The sequence below is a fragment of the Vidua macroura genome, chromosome 7 (assembly GCF_024509145.1).
Source record: "Vidua macroura isolate BioBank_ID:100142 chromosome 7, ASM2450914v1, whole genome shotgun sequence".
Taxonomy (NCBI): Eukaryota; Metazoa; Chordata; class Aves; order Passeriformes; family Viduidae; genus Vidua; species Vidua macroura.
The window spans coordinates 20,364,957-20,378,670 of NC_071577.1; the positions used below are offsets into that span (position 1 = coordinate 20,364,957).

Here is a 13,714-nt window from a genome sequence, read left to right on the forward strand (position 1 = left end):
GCTGCAGATGGCATCTTGACAGGGCCCATCCCATAAATCCCTCCTTTTCTCCTTGATTCAGCAGACCTTCTCCCTTCCTAACACAGTCTAATCATCCTCACACACATTAGCTCAACACCTTGAAGGAAATCTACATTAGGAAATTACATATTTTTAGATGCAGTTCTGTAAGGGGAAACAAGAAAAACAGCCACTGCTCTAGCAGATCTAAAAATGATCAATGCATACTAGTAAATGCTCCAAAAATCACAATGCAAGTGGCACCTTTTGCCTTTCACTGATATTTTGGTACAAAAATCTGTCTCAGGAACTTCACAGCAGAATACACACAGCCTGATCTTTAAGCTAAACCAACATAACTGCACTTTTCTAAAGAAACTGCTGTGGAATTCTCAAAATAATCTTAGAAAATGTGATACTCACAATACATTAAACCCAAGGGAAGTATTAACAAGAATACAATATGTTTGATGCCAGAGCTGCAAAAGGAGATTTATTAACCTATGGTATAATTCATTTATTTTTAACATTCAGAATTATTCCCTTAAAAATTGAAGTAAAACCTTTTTTCCACATTCGTGTTTGTTTTCTAAGCTACATTCTTCTCCCATTACTTTCAAAGCAGTAACTTGCTTATATATATTGCAATCAAAAATATTTAGTGCTAATAAAGGAATTATTCAATGTTTTCCAGACTATTTTGCATAGTTCTTTCATCAATATTCCTGTGCTGTTACCTACCCTTGCTAAATACCACAATAAGGTGCTCATTTTTCAGCTAATGTTTCACAGTACAGACCACCATCTGCTCATACAGTAATATGGATTTTTACTTGCTTGCTCTTAAACTGGCATTTGCCCTATAGCCTTATCTTAGTCTTGTCCTTTCCACAGACTATGTCCTCAAAATGTGGCATTTTTACAGTTATGGCCAGAATTACTCATCTAGACCCAGGCTGGTTCTGAAACATTTAAACAATAGCTGATTTTAAATGCACTTCTTTCAAACTGAATGTGCTATCTCCAATGAGAATTTACCAGAATGCATTCCTTACAAAACTTACAGTTGCTCTGGCACATGCAGGTGGAATTTAACAGAGGAAAAAAGAATGGCCCATGCTGACTGATGAACAATTTACTGCTGTAACGTGCCAGGCAACACAATACACTAATTTCATTTATTTGGTGGAGAAATCATACAGCAGCAAATTAGATCAGTAATCATTCTTCTTTGCTTGTTAGGCCTTATGAAAAAAACATTTATGAGAAGCCAACCTACCTGTCTGGCTTCTGCCACCGATAACCAAGAACATAACTCAAAATCAGTACTGGGAAAAAAGCTAGCCTTCTGCAGTTTGCTCCTCCTGTAACAACTACACATCCCTTATGCAACATAAATTCATCTCACTTCTTTCCCCCATGATATTAGTATAATGGATCTTCCTTGAAAATCTGTCCCTAACCACTAGAAGAAAACTCTTCAACTACTCCTCCTTTCCAACTTCATTTGATCCTGACCTTTGCCACAGGACATCTATCTTGAACACAAACAAACTCCTCTACAAACTGCCTCCTATCACTAAGAAAGCAAATAAGCATACTAAGCAGGTTATCCAAGAATCGTTTGCATAGACAAAATCACAAAGACACTCAAGAGAAGAAAATACAAGGAGCAGTGACACAGTAAAATTGCAGCCTAAGAAAAAATTTTTGTCAATTTTTTAATTGACAGAAGCACTAAGGACCATCACTATTACAGCTTTTAAACCTGAATGTGTAAATATGCATTGTTATTAATTCAGTTCACCCAAAGTCTGAATTACACTACATCACCTCTGCAAGCAGAAATCATCATCTTCCACTGCAGACCAGCATCATCCAGCTCTTTGTTGCTGGAGCAAAGTACCTCTGAGCCCAAGCCCCCAGAGAACACCAAAGTACTGGCTAAATGCCACTGAGGATGCACTGCAGCAGTACAGCAATGCCAGCAGATCTGCTGACCCAAGGCAACTTTGTTATGTATTGATATAAAAGCTCACAGTAGAGACATGCAGTATCAGCAAAAACTGTGACAAGTAAAATTTTCAGTAAGACACTGCAATTTTTAGGATTTTATGGCTAGTAATGGACAGTGTAGTCTTGACATAAAGTGACTATCCACAGCTTTCAATACAGCTTTTCAGCTGATGGGAGAATCCTGAACGTTAGTAACTACAATATCTTCCCTTTTTTGCCTCACACAATAACAAGAAACTTACCTGAATTCAGCTCCCTACTTCTACTGAAAATAGTATCAGAATTACTTGCAAGTAGATCTTTGTGGGTCCCTTGCAAGTCAGAACAATTTGTGATTCTAACATTCTAAACCACAAATAAAAACTGGCTAACGGGTGTTAGGTTTACACTTGGACTGACCTTAAGGATCTTTTGCAACCCAAGGGATTCTAGGATTCTATGATTCTATGAAAGTAATATACAAATTTAGATCTTCTTGATGCTTGTGTTTTAATTCAAGATGCTTAAATCATTGTGAATTACAGCCAAACTGGAATGGACTTGCTATAGAATATGCACACATATAGACCATATCTCTATATATTCTATAAAATTACATATATGTGACTACATGCACTACATATATAGCAAGTAGCTAGTATTGTATTTTTATTCTAACAGTAATATATTTATAAGACATAGTAGCTAATAAATGCATAATCAGTGTAGTCCCCATCTAGAGATGCTGGATACACTCATATTTTCATCACAGGACCACTTACATTTTACCTGTTTCTCCTGTAGCTATGCCCCCAGTCGCAGACCCCTCTAAGCTACAAACCTTCTTCCAGTCTGCAGATGAAATGTGCTGCTGTTGTGCCACCACTCCCCTGCAGAACCAGAACTCCCTTTCATCATATTGATAGATTAAAAGCAGAACAAACTTACACAGAGCAATAAGCCCAGCTCCTTTAGAGCTCCATCAGCCTTTTCTGATGCCTGATTCAATGAACCAGAACCAAACACACAAATCCAGGGAGATTGCCTTGGTACCTCCAACATTAATGTTCCTCAATGCACATAAAGTTTGCATTCAGCTGTCTTTCACACCCACGTACCATTAGCAATCCACTTTCAGTCACCATAAACTAAAGCTTTTCTCCTCTCTATCTGACAAACTTTCCAACTCTTCTAATCTGAAGATACTCAAAACCAAAATCTTGTTACTAGTCCATAGCTTTATACTCAGTACCATTTACTACTAATGTCAAAGCAATTGAACAGTCATCCATTCATAATGCTGAAAGTTAAGTAATTCATTAGCAAACATAGCATTTGTAGCTAACACTTATAAATTAATTGGCCATTTAAAGCTAATATGAAATCCATAGTATTCTGTGACTAAGAAAAAAATATGATCAAAAGCAAATACCATGTTTAATCAAAGCTATTTCAGCTGTACCTTTATTTGTCACACCTCCTAGACATTCTCCACCCTCATCTTTACAGAGGATTATTGCAATGATTAACACTTAACAATCCTGTGTGAGGAAGAGAGAAACATTTCACTTAACAAATGCTTAAGTGAGGTAAGAGAAAAATTACACGTAACTTCATTTGTTTTATCAAGCCTTGCTCCAAGCTATTAGCCCTTGAATACAATCCATATATTTTACCTTCTCTCATTTTCTTGTTTTTCTAAGATGGACTGATCTTGCACATGCCTAATGACAACCTGTTTCTAATTTTGTAAAACTGGAGGGGTAGAAAGGCACTCAAGCTGACAGGTTTCTTTGAAATAAGGGTCCCTGCCAGATGAGATTCCAAGTATCACTTGTAATTACGCTTCAGTACGAATTGGGTGTTTTTGTGTTTTTGGCAACTACTTAACAGTGTTCACACTCTAAATGCAACTGAGTTTTGAAATTAGCATCCATTCAAGAAGAAAGGGTAAAATAAATACTTCTATCTGACTAAGAGATAGCTGTATATAAATTCACTTTTGCAGCAGAGGTAAGACAGACCAAAATGCATCTGGGAATGCAGAGGTATTGCACCCCTGGGTCCTGCTGTTACAGGTAACAGGTAGCATGAAGGCATTAGACATAATTGTTTCTCAGCAGTAGACCTCAGTGTGATCTCTGTTCCCATAACTTTCTACCTTCCCCAAGTATCCAGACAGCAGATACCATTTGCTCCATCTATGAAGAATCCATCAATTTAGAAATTGCATGAGGTTTCCATGGAAAAGACCACACAAATCCTTTGGTATTAGCTCAACCTAGCTCATTTTTATCTGATATAAAAATGCAGCCTAACATGGAAGGCTTCTCTTCAACACTCCCTACCAAACCTCCTGCTTCAGAAGGCAGAACTTGCACAAAGTGAGCTAAACACAGCTCAGTTTCTAAGACAGTTACAGTTCAGCATATTTAATGTCTTGTTCTCTTAAAGCCACACACTACTACTCTTACAGACACAAAAATGATGTTCAAAGTGACTACAACATGCCTGTTTGACAAAAAAGGTTTCATTCCAAGCATACTACCCAGCAGCTACCCAGGGTAGCATTCCAATTCTTTATGCTAAAACTCATGGACTTGAAAAATGGCCAAGACACCTCACACTCAGAAGTGCATGTCACATAAAACGCAGCTTGTCTAGTCTGGTTTTGTCTCTAATAGAGACCTTTGCTTCTCATGAAAGCCTGGATTCAGAAAGCCATGTCAAGGCAGATAGCATCTGGCTCTGCTCTTTCCCCACACTGGATTGCCCGAGGAAGCACTTACTAGACATACAATACAGAACTTTCATGCCAATACTCTCTGAGGCATTTCAGCCAAATAGCACATACCAGCTTGAATACTGTGACTGTCCTTGTGTTTCTGCTGTTTCTTTCTTGTCAGTAATTGGCTGTCTGCATATTCCTACACACTCATTCTACCAGGACTGACAATACAACAGGAGACTAACAAGCTTCAGGCATTGCTTTCTTGGTAATACTAAAATGAGACTTGTGCAAGCGTAATCCTGTCAAGAATTAAGATAAAGGCCTCTGGAAAGGAGCTCACAGATTTGCATTTCATTCCTCATGATGCTATGGGTCATTTTATCTGCTAGATGGAAGATGAAACATGGGTGTATGTGACTTACACTCCTCTACACACTGTAATTTTTATGAAATCACACAAGAATGCAAGTGTGAGCAAAATGAGCCCACAGGATTTTTCAATTTACCACCTAACTTTATGAAGAATATTATTCCTTTCCAGCTTCCTCCTCCGATTAACTCTATATGGATAACGAGTGTATCTTGCCTTGAATTAAAACTAAATATTTGAGGAGGGGACATTTATTTAACAATAATACTTTATGCTCACACTCCACCCAGCACTACTGGATAGGGTGGGGTCCAGCACTGCTCCGCTATGGACACAAACCAGCAAGGATGCTGAAGATGTACACAGGAGCCTTATTCTGCCTTCGTAATTTCCCAAAAAAAGTTTCATGCATATATGACTAGCCCCGACTTATTTTTCCTAACTTCTTTGTATCACCTCTCATCTGCACTCCGGGGCAGGGTCTGTCTTGAACAGCAGACCCTGAGCTACTCGAGGCCAGGTACTCACAGAGAGTACAAACGCGAGAGCTGGGGAGGCTCCGGCGGCGCAGATCACCGCTGCCGCGGGCTGCAGCCTGCCGGCGCGGCCCGCGCAGGAGAGCGCTGCGGCGGGAAGGGCTCCCAGCGGCGGCTGTCGCTCGCTTCCCCTTTCTAGCCTCGGCTCCCCGCAGGTCCCCGGGGCGCGGGGGCGGCCCCTCGCTCCGCCGCACGGCGCTGCCCCGGCTCCGCAGCGCCCCGCGGCAGGTGCTGCCCATCCCTCCGAGGGCCCCCCCGGCGGCCCGGCCCCGCTCCCGCCGCCGGCTGGACACCCCGTGGGGGCTGGCGACCCCGGCCCACCGCCAGGGGAAGTTTCCCGGCGGTGGAAGATAGGAGGGTCCCCGCAGGCGGCCCGGAACGGGGCCGGGCGGGGCGCGGTGCACTTACAGCCGTTTCTCCTGCGGCTGCAGCTGCCGGTGCATGGCCAGGGAGAAGCCGAAGAGGCTGCCTGTCTCCCCGCTCCAGCTGATCACGTTGTCCGTGTCCAGGTTGAAGGCGCCGGCCAGCCCCGGCAGGAGGGGCAGGTAGAGGACGAGCAGGGCCGCCATCAGCTCTTGCCCGTCACGGGAACCTGCCGCAAGCGCCGTCCCGCTCCCCGCGCGCGTTGTGCCCCGCCGGCTCCGCGCCGGGCCCGCCCCGCCCCGCCCTCCGTGGGTGCCCGGCCCCCGGCACAGCACAAAATGTCCCCGGGGCCGGGCCCCTTCCCCTGGGAGGGGCAGCCGAGGCCGTCGCCCCGCCCGTGAGTCGCCCATCGCCTCCCGGGGCCCCCAGGGGGCTCACCGCCTGCCGCGCCCGCGGTCTCGGATGTCTTTGCCCTTCGCGACGGAAAATAAAGCCGTACCGAGGGGCGGGTCACGGCCGCAGGTGAGGACCGGGCCGTAGCCTCCGTGCACCCTTGGGGAAAAGGGCAGAGAGCTCCCACGGCGAGGGGCGGGATGTGTTTGAGCCATCAAACCATGTCCCCCTGGGGGGCTGATACCGGTCTGGCTGCTGCTCAGCGCCATCAGGTCGGTCCGGGAACCGACCACGGGCATAACTCATTGCCCAAGTGTGCTGAGGTTGATACAGAACTATGGACAGTATGACCCCAGTATTGAGTCTGTATTCCCCAAACAACACATGCAAGAGAAGAAGAAAAAAAAGAGGGGGAAAAAAAAAGTATCTCTCTTTTCCAGACTATTCACAGACCACATGAGAACAGAGACTGAAGACTACCTGAATCTCCTCCTCCAGCATTTCCTGTCTCTGAACATACCTGAAAATTTCTTACTCCTACCTTTTAATTGTTCAAAAACAATATGTGGGTTTGTATCCCAGGTCATTTTCTCTTATGCTTTCACCCGTAACTCCTAAAGGTTATTTGCCAGCATACCTTATCAACTTAACCTACTCCAGAAAAAGAGAGAGGTTTTGGTTTTTGAACAGAATCTTGATTTAGTGCTCTGGTTTAGGGAAGCAGATGCAAATTTTTAAAACCTCACAAATTCTAAGCAGCATGACAATACTCAGTTGTTCTTTTCTACTGATATCTAGGGTACAGAGAAGCCAAGATTCCAGAGAAACTGAGAAAAGAGCAATTGAGTCAGAGCACTCAAATATGTTGATACTCCAAATAACTCCTTCTGAAACAATACTCCCACAGAGTTAATCCAAACTACTTTTTCCAGAGTAATTATTCTAGGATAGCTCCATGTATAGACAAGTCTTTGGCTCAAGTCCAAAACACCCTTGATCAAAAGAGGGGAAGAAAATGCACCAGAAATGTGCTTCTAATGTGGAAACAAAACATTTTGTTAAATTAGGCTCCCAGATATTTATTGCTAATGGAGTCCTTCCCTGCTTGCTCCTCCATGCCCAACTCCTTCAAAGTCTTGATCCAGTGTTCAATCACTGCCACAGCAGAAAACTGTACTGGCATAAATACTGCCTTAGTTTCACTAAAGGACCTGTAAGAGGGAAGGGCCCCAGACTAATTACAAGCTGTTTTACTACAATCCACGTATTTCACAGTAATTAGTAAAGATTTGAAAACAAGTCCTTTAAAACAGTGTTGACATCTGTACCAAAGTCTTAGCAGTTTGCCTTTTGGGACAATCAGAACTTGTGTGCTTCTAATACTCTTACAGTAACCATAGTTACTTTTTAAGTAATGCTTGTACTCAGTAACTTGCAAGAAGTCACAGAAGTACTTTAATCCAGAGCTTCCTGAATGATACTGGCACATTAGGTTTATCTGACTTCTCCCCCTCCCTCTAACCAGCACTGCCGGAGCATGTTGTACCTGTTTGTTCATATCCACAGAGATTGCTGCGGGGAGACAGAATTTTCTCATCTCCAGATGCAGTAACAAGCATTCCAAGACACAGTAACATTAACACCTGTCTCAAGGGACCACAGCAAGAACAACAAAAATAGAGTGTATACAGGGTGGAGCAAAACTGCACACGAACAGCTTAGAATTACCTTGGATGGTCTCTCATCATTTCGTACTAATTTGATTTGCTCTAGATGAGGAGAGAGAAAAAAAAAAGGTTTTACAAATATGTCAGTTTCCTTCCTTTGCTCTTCCTCCAAAATAAACATGCTGTGAGTTATCTGTAGCTAACACATACTTCAGGAATTCCTCTTTTGTACAATCCTGGTATAAAGGGGGACCATACGAAGATTAGGTATGATGACCAATTAAACATGAGCACTCTGTTATGCATAATAACACAGCGATTCTAAGAAATGCAATGGCCAGATCAAAGCAGTTTCTCTTATTTGTAACAAACGCTCTGCTATTGCTGAGTTTTCAAGCTGTCTGCTTATTAATGGTGTGTTGATACTCAGCTAAAGGGCTACAAGATGTTTGCATGTTGTGTCTACACAATGAGCAAGCCTTAATGTGTAGACACATGTATTACTGCCAGCAATATTTTCCTCCTCTCTACAACCGTGTAGCTAATTACAAAGTTTAAAAAATTCATTTCTGGAAAATAAAAGAGGTGGAATGCAGAAGCTAGGGCTTGGCAAGACATTTTAAGGGTTTCCCTAGAAGGAAGGCAAAGCACAATCTTTTACATTTCTGAAATTCTATCCTTTGTATCAACAATATACTACACAAAGAAATACACAATTTGTAGATGTTCAGCTGTGCAGCTTTAATGCAGCACATCAAATGGTCCTGAAAAGACAAAATATGTAAACATTCCCATCTCATTTCCTTTTAAAAGATTGCTTGATTTCTTAATTTCTTAATTTATGTAATTCCTGATGAAAAAAAATGATACCACCAAAAAGGTTTGGTTTCGTTCACTATAAAAGTTCCAAAGATACAGTGTTGTTTCAACTCAGAAATATAAACCAGATTTAAGTATTAGTGACCTGAATGGTTGGATGGTTTCTCCTGAACACAATATGCATATAATTTCTAGAACTTAATATTCTAGAAAAATTATTTACATGTATTGAACAGATGCATCTTAACAGCTACAAGAAACACCTGCATTTTTATGCAGCCAGGTTATCAGACTGTCTTTGCCAGTATATCCTCACAGCTGTTCTTGGTTCCCTAACAATGATTAGCAATAGCAAACACCAGCACAGGAGATAAAGGGGCTTAAAATGGTAAGTGAAATAAACCACTCAACACCATGTAAGCAAAATGTTTTGCTTTAAACAATCTAAATCCAGAGCATTAAAATAGTTATATTTACACACTTGATATTCTCACTTACACAGACATAACACTGGTTGTATTTATATAATTTATAACTGGATGAGGAATGTCTCAGTCTCTCTCTCTTTACTATCTTTTCAGAAAGGTAACCAAAAGGCAGCTTTTTTACTAATTGCTCTATTTAAACTACAGTTCCAAATGAAGATACTACTACGTTCCTATAACGTTGTTTTTTCTCTTTGATGTCTAAAACAACAAGATGACATTCTGCCATCTTTTACTTGCTTGTAATGTTAAAATATTTTACCTTGGTAGATGTAGTATTACACAAATAAAAATATGAGTCAAAAGAAATACTTCAGTCCAGACCTGGAATTTTGGTGAACACTAAGACCAGTGTATACAGCAGTTCTTTCAGTCTTTTACATTCAGAGAATGTTTTTCCACCCAAGTTGTCAGGTACATTCCTTAAGTAGTTTTAGAATGACGAGAACTGTTTGGAGAGTAAACATCTATGTAAACATACATGGAGGCACTTTATGAGCGTAGCTGGGCAGAGATCAGAGGAACACTGGTGACACATGGGAGTCAAGCAGCCACAGTTTGGATTTCTATGGAAGGAATTAAAGATACGCCTTCAAAATTACTTATAACTAAGGCATAAAATTGCAGTGATTTTGAATGTATGCCTGTGTTTTAATTCACTAGTAACATATACCACTGTTTAAGATTTGCCCCACTGTAAGGCAAGATGAAGCTGAAACATCATTATCCACATCACAGGCACCTTTGCAGCCCCATTCCATGGTTCTCTCTGAGAGACATTTATATCCCCAAAGTTCTTACATTACCACAGCTGAAACTTGTATCACTGACTGCATCCCAGACCCATCTGTACCATCCATGCTTTCCTTGATCTGCCATATGTCCTGCACATGAAACCTTGCCTCTCTTGGAGAACTTTTCACCAGGGTAGAGAGATATAACCTGATAGCAGATGCAAACTTTTGTGTAGTTCTAGCCAACTCTCCCTCAATGTGCATCTTAAATTAGTTAATTTGCACCAAAGCAGCCAACAATGGCTTATAAGGAAGCAGAGGAGATCTAAAAGATAAACAAGGTATTTCTTGGGTAGGTGTTGGCAGGGAGGGAAGAGAGAGGGCTTACAAGCAAGTTATTCACAGGATCTCCCTAGAGATTTTTCCCCAGGAGCTTTGAAAGCAAGACAAACCTTCACAAGACATATTTTAACCCCATCAAGAGCCAGAAAGGATTATTGTTCAGGACACTTTCACTCTCCTAGCTCACAGAGACCTGACTAAAGAGTCTTTGGCCATCACCCAGAACACAATTCCACACAACCTTGATGGCACTTACCTCCAAGAACTGCACTGGGTGCTGGTGCTGGACAGGACCTGGCCCTGGGACAGAACCTGCAAGGCACAAGAGCAGGAGCTCCAGTCACTCAAGGACTCTGGTCTCTAGGTCATGATCTAGCTTATTGTAACAGCACAGCTGAGACCCCAAGCGCCTCTGGCAGCAAACTAGTGGAAACAGCTGCTTGGAATTTCCACACTTGTTCCACCTGTCCTCCCATCACGTCTGGATCAGACCCAGCTGTGAGGCCAGCCAGCTGGCTGTTTGGCTTCCATGGGGGAGGTAAAGCTCCCTCCCATTGTACAGAGGCTTCCAGTGATTCACAAGAACCACGCAAAGAAATCCAACTTCTTTTTTTTCTAACAGATTTAAATTTTTCTACAGCCACTGTCTTTAGAAATTCTACTATTTTGGTACTACAGCCAGCCCATTTGCATGTGCCAACCAAACTGTGTCTGCCACTGATTCAACAGGACCTGTGGTCAAGACATGTTTAAACATGGTTTTCAGACAGCTGCAGACAAAGCCAGCAAGAGCTGCTTCTCTGGTTAAGGTCTAAAGCTAGCAGTCTCAGAAAGATGCTTCCTCTACTTCCTTTACTTTTTCTTTGCTAACAGAAAACATGTCTTCCTTTTTTCTTTCCTTTTTTTTAAACAAAAAGAAATCTAACAAACATATTCACTTTTCTATTTAGATTAACATCCTGAGTTCTCAAAAACAAATTCGACAAGACACACTAGAGCACCACAGGAATCTTTTTCTAGGTTGTTTTTTTTTTATCACAAAACTATTTATTTTCTAGAGAATTTATTGTTTTAATTATTCATAGCCTTTTAAATCAATCCATAATGAGTAAATTCAATCTTTTGTTATATTAAGTCTCACTTGCTAACATACTAACAATGATGAAAATGTTAATTATGCAAAGGCTGTTAAAAAAAAATTCTAAATGAAGTCTTTAAAGGCCCAGTCCACTCAGGATCTGAGCTACTGACTGAAGGAAAAGCAGGTTATTCTCTCTCCCTGCTTTGCCTGGATATGAACAGCAGTTATGTGGAGGCTGAGACACACTGCATTGTCCCTGCTGAACAATGTAACCTATAATTTCTGGAGTTTCATAAGTTTTCTATAGAAACAAAAGATTTTTCTACCCTCATGCCCATCTACCTGTACTATTTTATATGAAAAAACTATCAGATGCTTTAACTTTCTCATTTAGTCAAACAAAATAAGGCAATCTGTTATCCAAGGAAGATTTTTTTTAATACTATTTTTATCCAACCTTGAACCATTTACAGCTATCAAAGGAAAAAGACTGAGGATTGTCTGTATATGCAATATATACCAATATAACTGCTTCTGTTTAATTATTAAACAACTACATTAGGCTCAACAGGAAGATTTTTTTTTTCCAGAATAAGACTGCTCACACATGAGTTAATCAGAAACAATTTCATGTTTAAGCAAGCACTACAGAAGTATTCAGACAAAAAAAAAAAAAATAGTTCCTCTGCAGTTCCAGATTTATTCAATGAAAATATTCATTGCATGATGCTACCGTGACCAGGCAGGCTCAGTGAGTGAACTGCAAATCTAATCAGTTTGGCAAAGGGTTTTCTGGAAGCTGCTGTGCTGGCTTCGCTGACTTCAAGTGATTTTTTTTTCCTTTGTTCGTTTGTTGCAAACAACTGAAATCTAGGTCAAGGAAGGAAAGGTCATTCATTAATTATGAAAGTGCAAATTTTTATACAGTATTGGAAAGGTTTCAAAAGAAGTTTTGAATTCTGTATTCATTGTATATTCTGTTTTCTCACTATTTTCCCCCATCTTTCTGTATGTCTAAATTTCAAGCACCTTCATATGAAAAGGTAAAATAACTTGTGCCTTGTAGGCAATCAAAATTTAATGCACTGAGTTTTAAACAATTATTTCAGTAACATTATGAACTGGTAAAAGATTTATGGCACAAACATATTTCCACATTTCTCTACACTGTAACTGCTCTAATGTTTATTTTCAGACCATCACTTCACTGGTCATACTCTCTAACTTAATTCTGTCAGGGGTAATTTTTTTTCTGTGAGTTCTAAAACGTTTTGAACTTTCATATAGTAATCACATTTAAATAAGCCCAGTCTAATTTTATGTGATAACAGGAATTATTCTAAAATATGCATTATAACAACTATATCTTTTTTTTTCAACTGCAATCATCAGTCTCTGTGTAGGTGTGCTGGGAGTGCTCTGCCTTTTTTGTTTACATGTCTTTCACACCAGAAATCTCAAAGACAACACCCCAAACCTACCCAAGCTCATTCCACATCTGGGAACACAAACAAGTGAGGAAGGTAAAAGTATACAGTCCAGGAGAGATGCTCTCGGTTTTCACTAGGGCTGTACCTTTCCTATCATTTCCTGCATGATGCATATGTATTGCTTTCTTTACTTGTAGGTTTGTGTTTTTAGGACACACCAGATAAATACTATGTTTTCTAGCATACAAGCAAGTAAACTGCTGTGAATTTCTGATCACACAGAGTGAAGTACTTGCATCAGTTCCTGTTACTCAGCTTCTTCTAAAGTCAATCAGCACCTCCAAGGATCAAGGTCCACTTTTAAGCAATTGAGCAACCTAATTGGCAGGTAGATCAAGGCATGATAATTTGGTTATTGACTCCAAATAAAGGTACACTAACCCATTTTACTATGGAACTGTTCTTAATATTAATAAAATAAAATGCAGATATTCTACAGTAATGATGTGTGTTCCACACAGAGCATGAAGTACTACCTCAAAGCATTTTCATCCTTCCCCTGTGATGTATAGCATTACTACAATCTCCATTTTCCAAGTGGAAAAGACTGATGAGCTATTTCAGGGTAACAGAGTACCCCAGTATCATAGAGGGAAGCTGCAGCAAAACCCACAGCCAGAGCAGGTTTCTGAATTCTCCTTCCTTCTGTGCCTTATTAGAAAAATAGCCCATCTAAACCTGAAAATTTGCAAGGTCACTTCTGCACAG

The 13,714-nt window shown here is 40.8% G+C and overlaps 1 protein-coding gene and 1 long non-coding RNA gene across 16 annotated transcripts in view; one reads left to right on the forward strand and one right to left on the reverse strand.

The window, feature by feature from the left end:
- The window catches only part of ITGA6 (integrin subunit alpha 6), a 138,282-nt gene that overhangs the window by 35,672 nt on the left and 88,896 nt on the right, over positions 1-13,714 (reverse strand). For 3 of the 15 annotated variants that reach the window (XM_053982519.1, XM_053982529.1, XM_053982520.1), the window contains exon 1: positions 6,041-6,238. The exons of 9 other annotated variants lie outside the window; for them this stretch is intronic. In XM_053982519.1, the coding sequence (XP_053838494.1) occupies positions 6,041-6,201 (161 nt within the window). In that variant the 5' untranslated portion in view covers positions 6,202-6,238. Of the gene's footprint in view, positions 1-6,040; positions 6,239-8,116; positions 8,158-9,683; positions 9,808-10,691; positions 10,748-13,714 lie in introns of those variants that run through there. 3 more of the 15 variants (XM_053982528.1, XM_053982526.1, XM_053982527.1) reach the window with 2 other exon arrangements.
- On the forward strand, positions 6,326-8,577 carry LOC128810021 (uncharacterized). Its single transcript, XR_008437897.1, has 3 exons — positions 6,326-6,517; positions 6,829-6,957; positions 7,955-8,577. It is a non-coding gene; the product is annotated as an uncharacterized LOC128810021 (long non-coding RNA).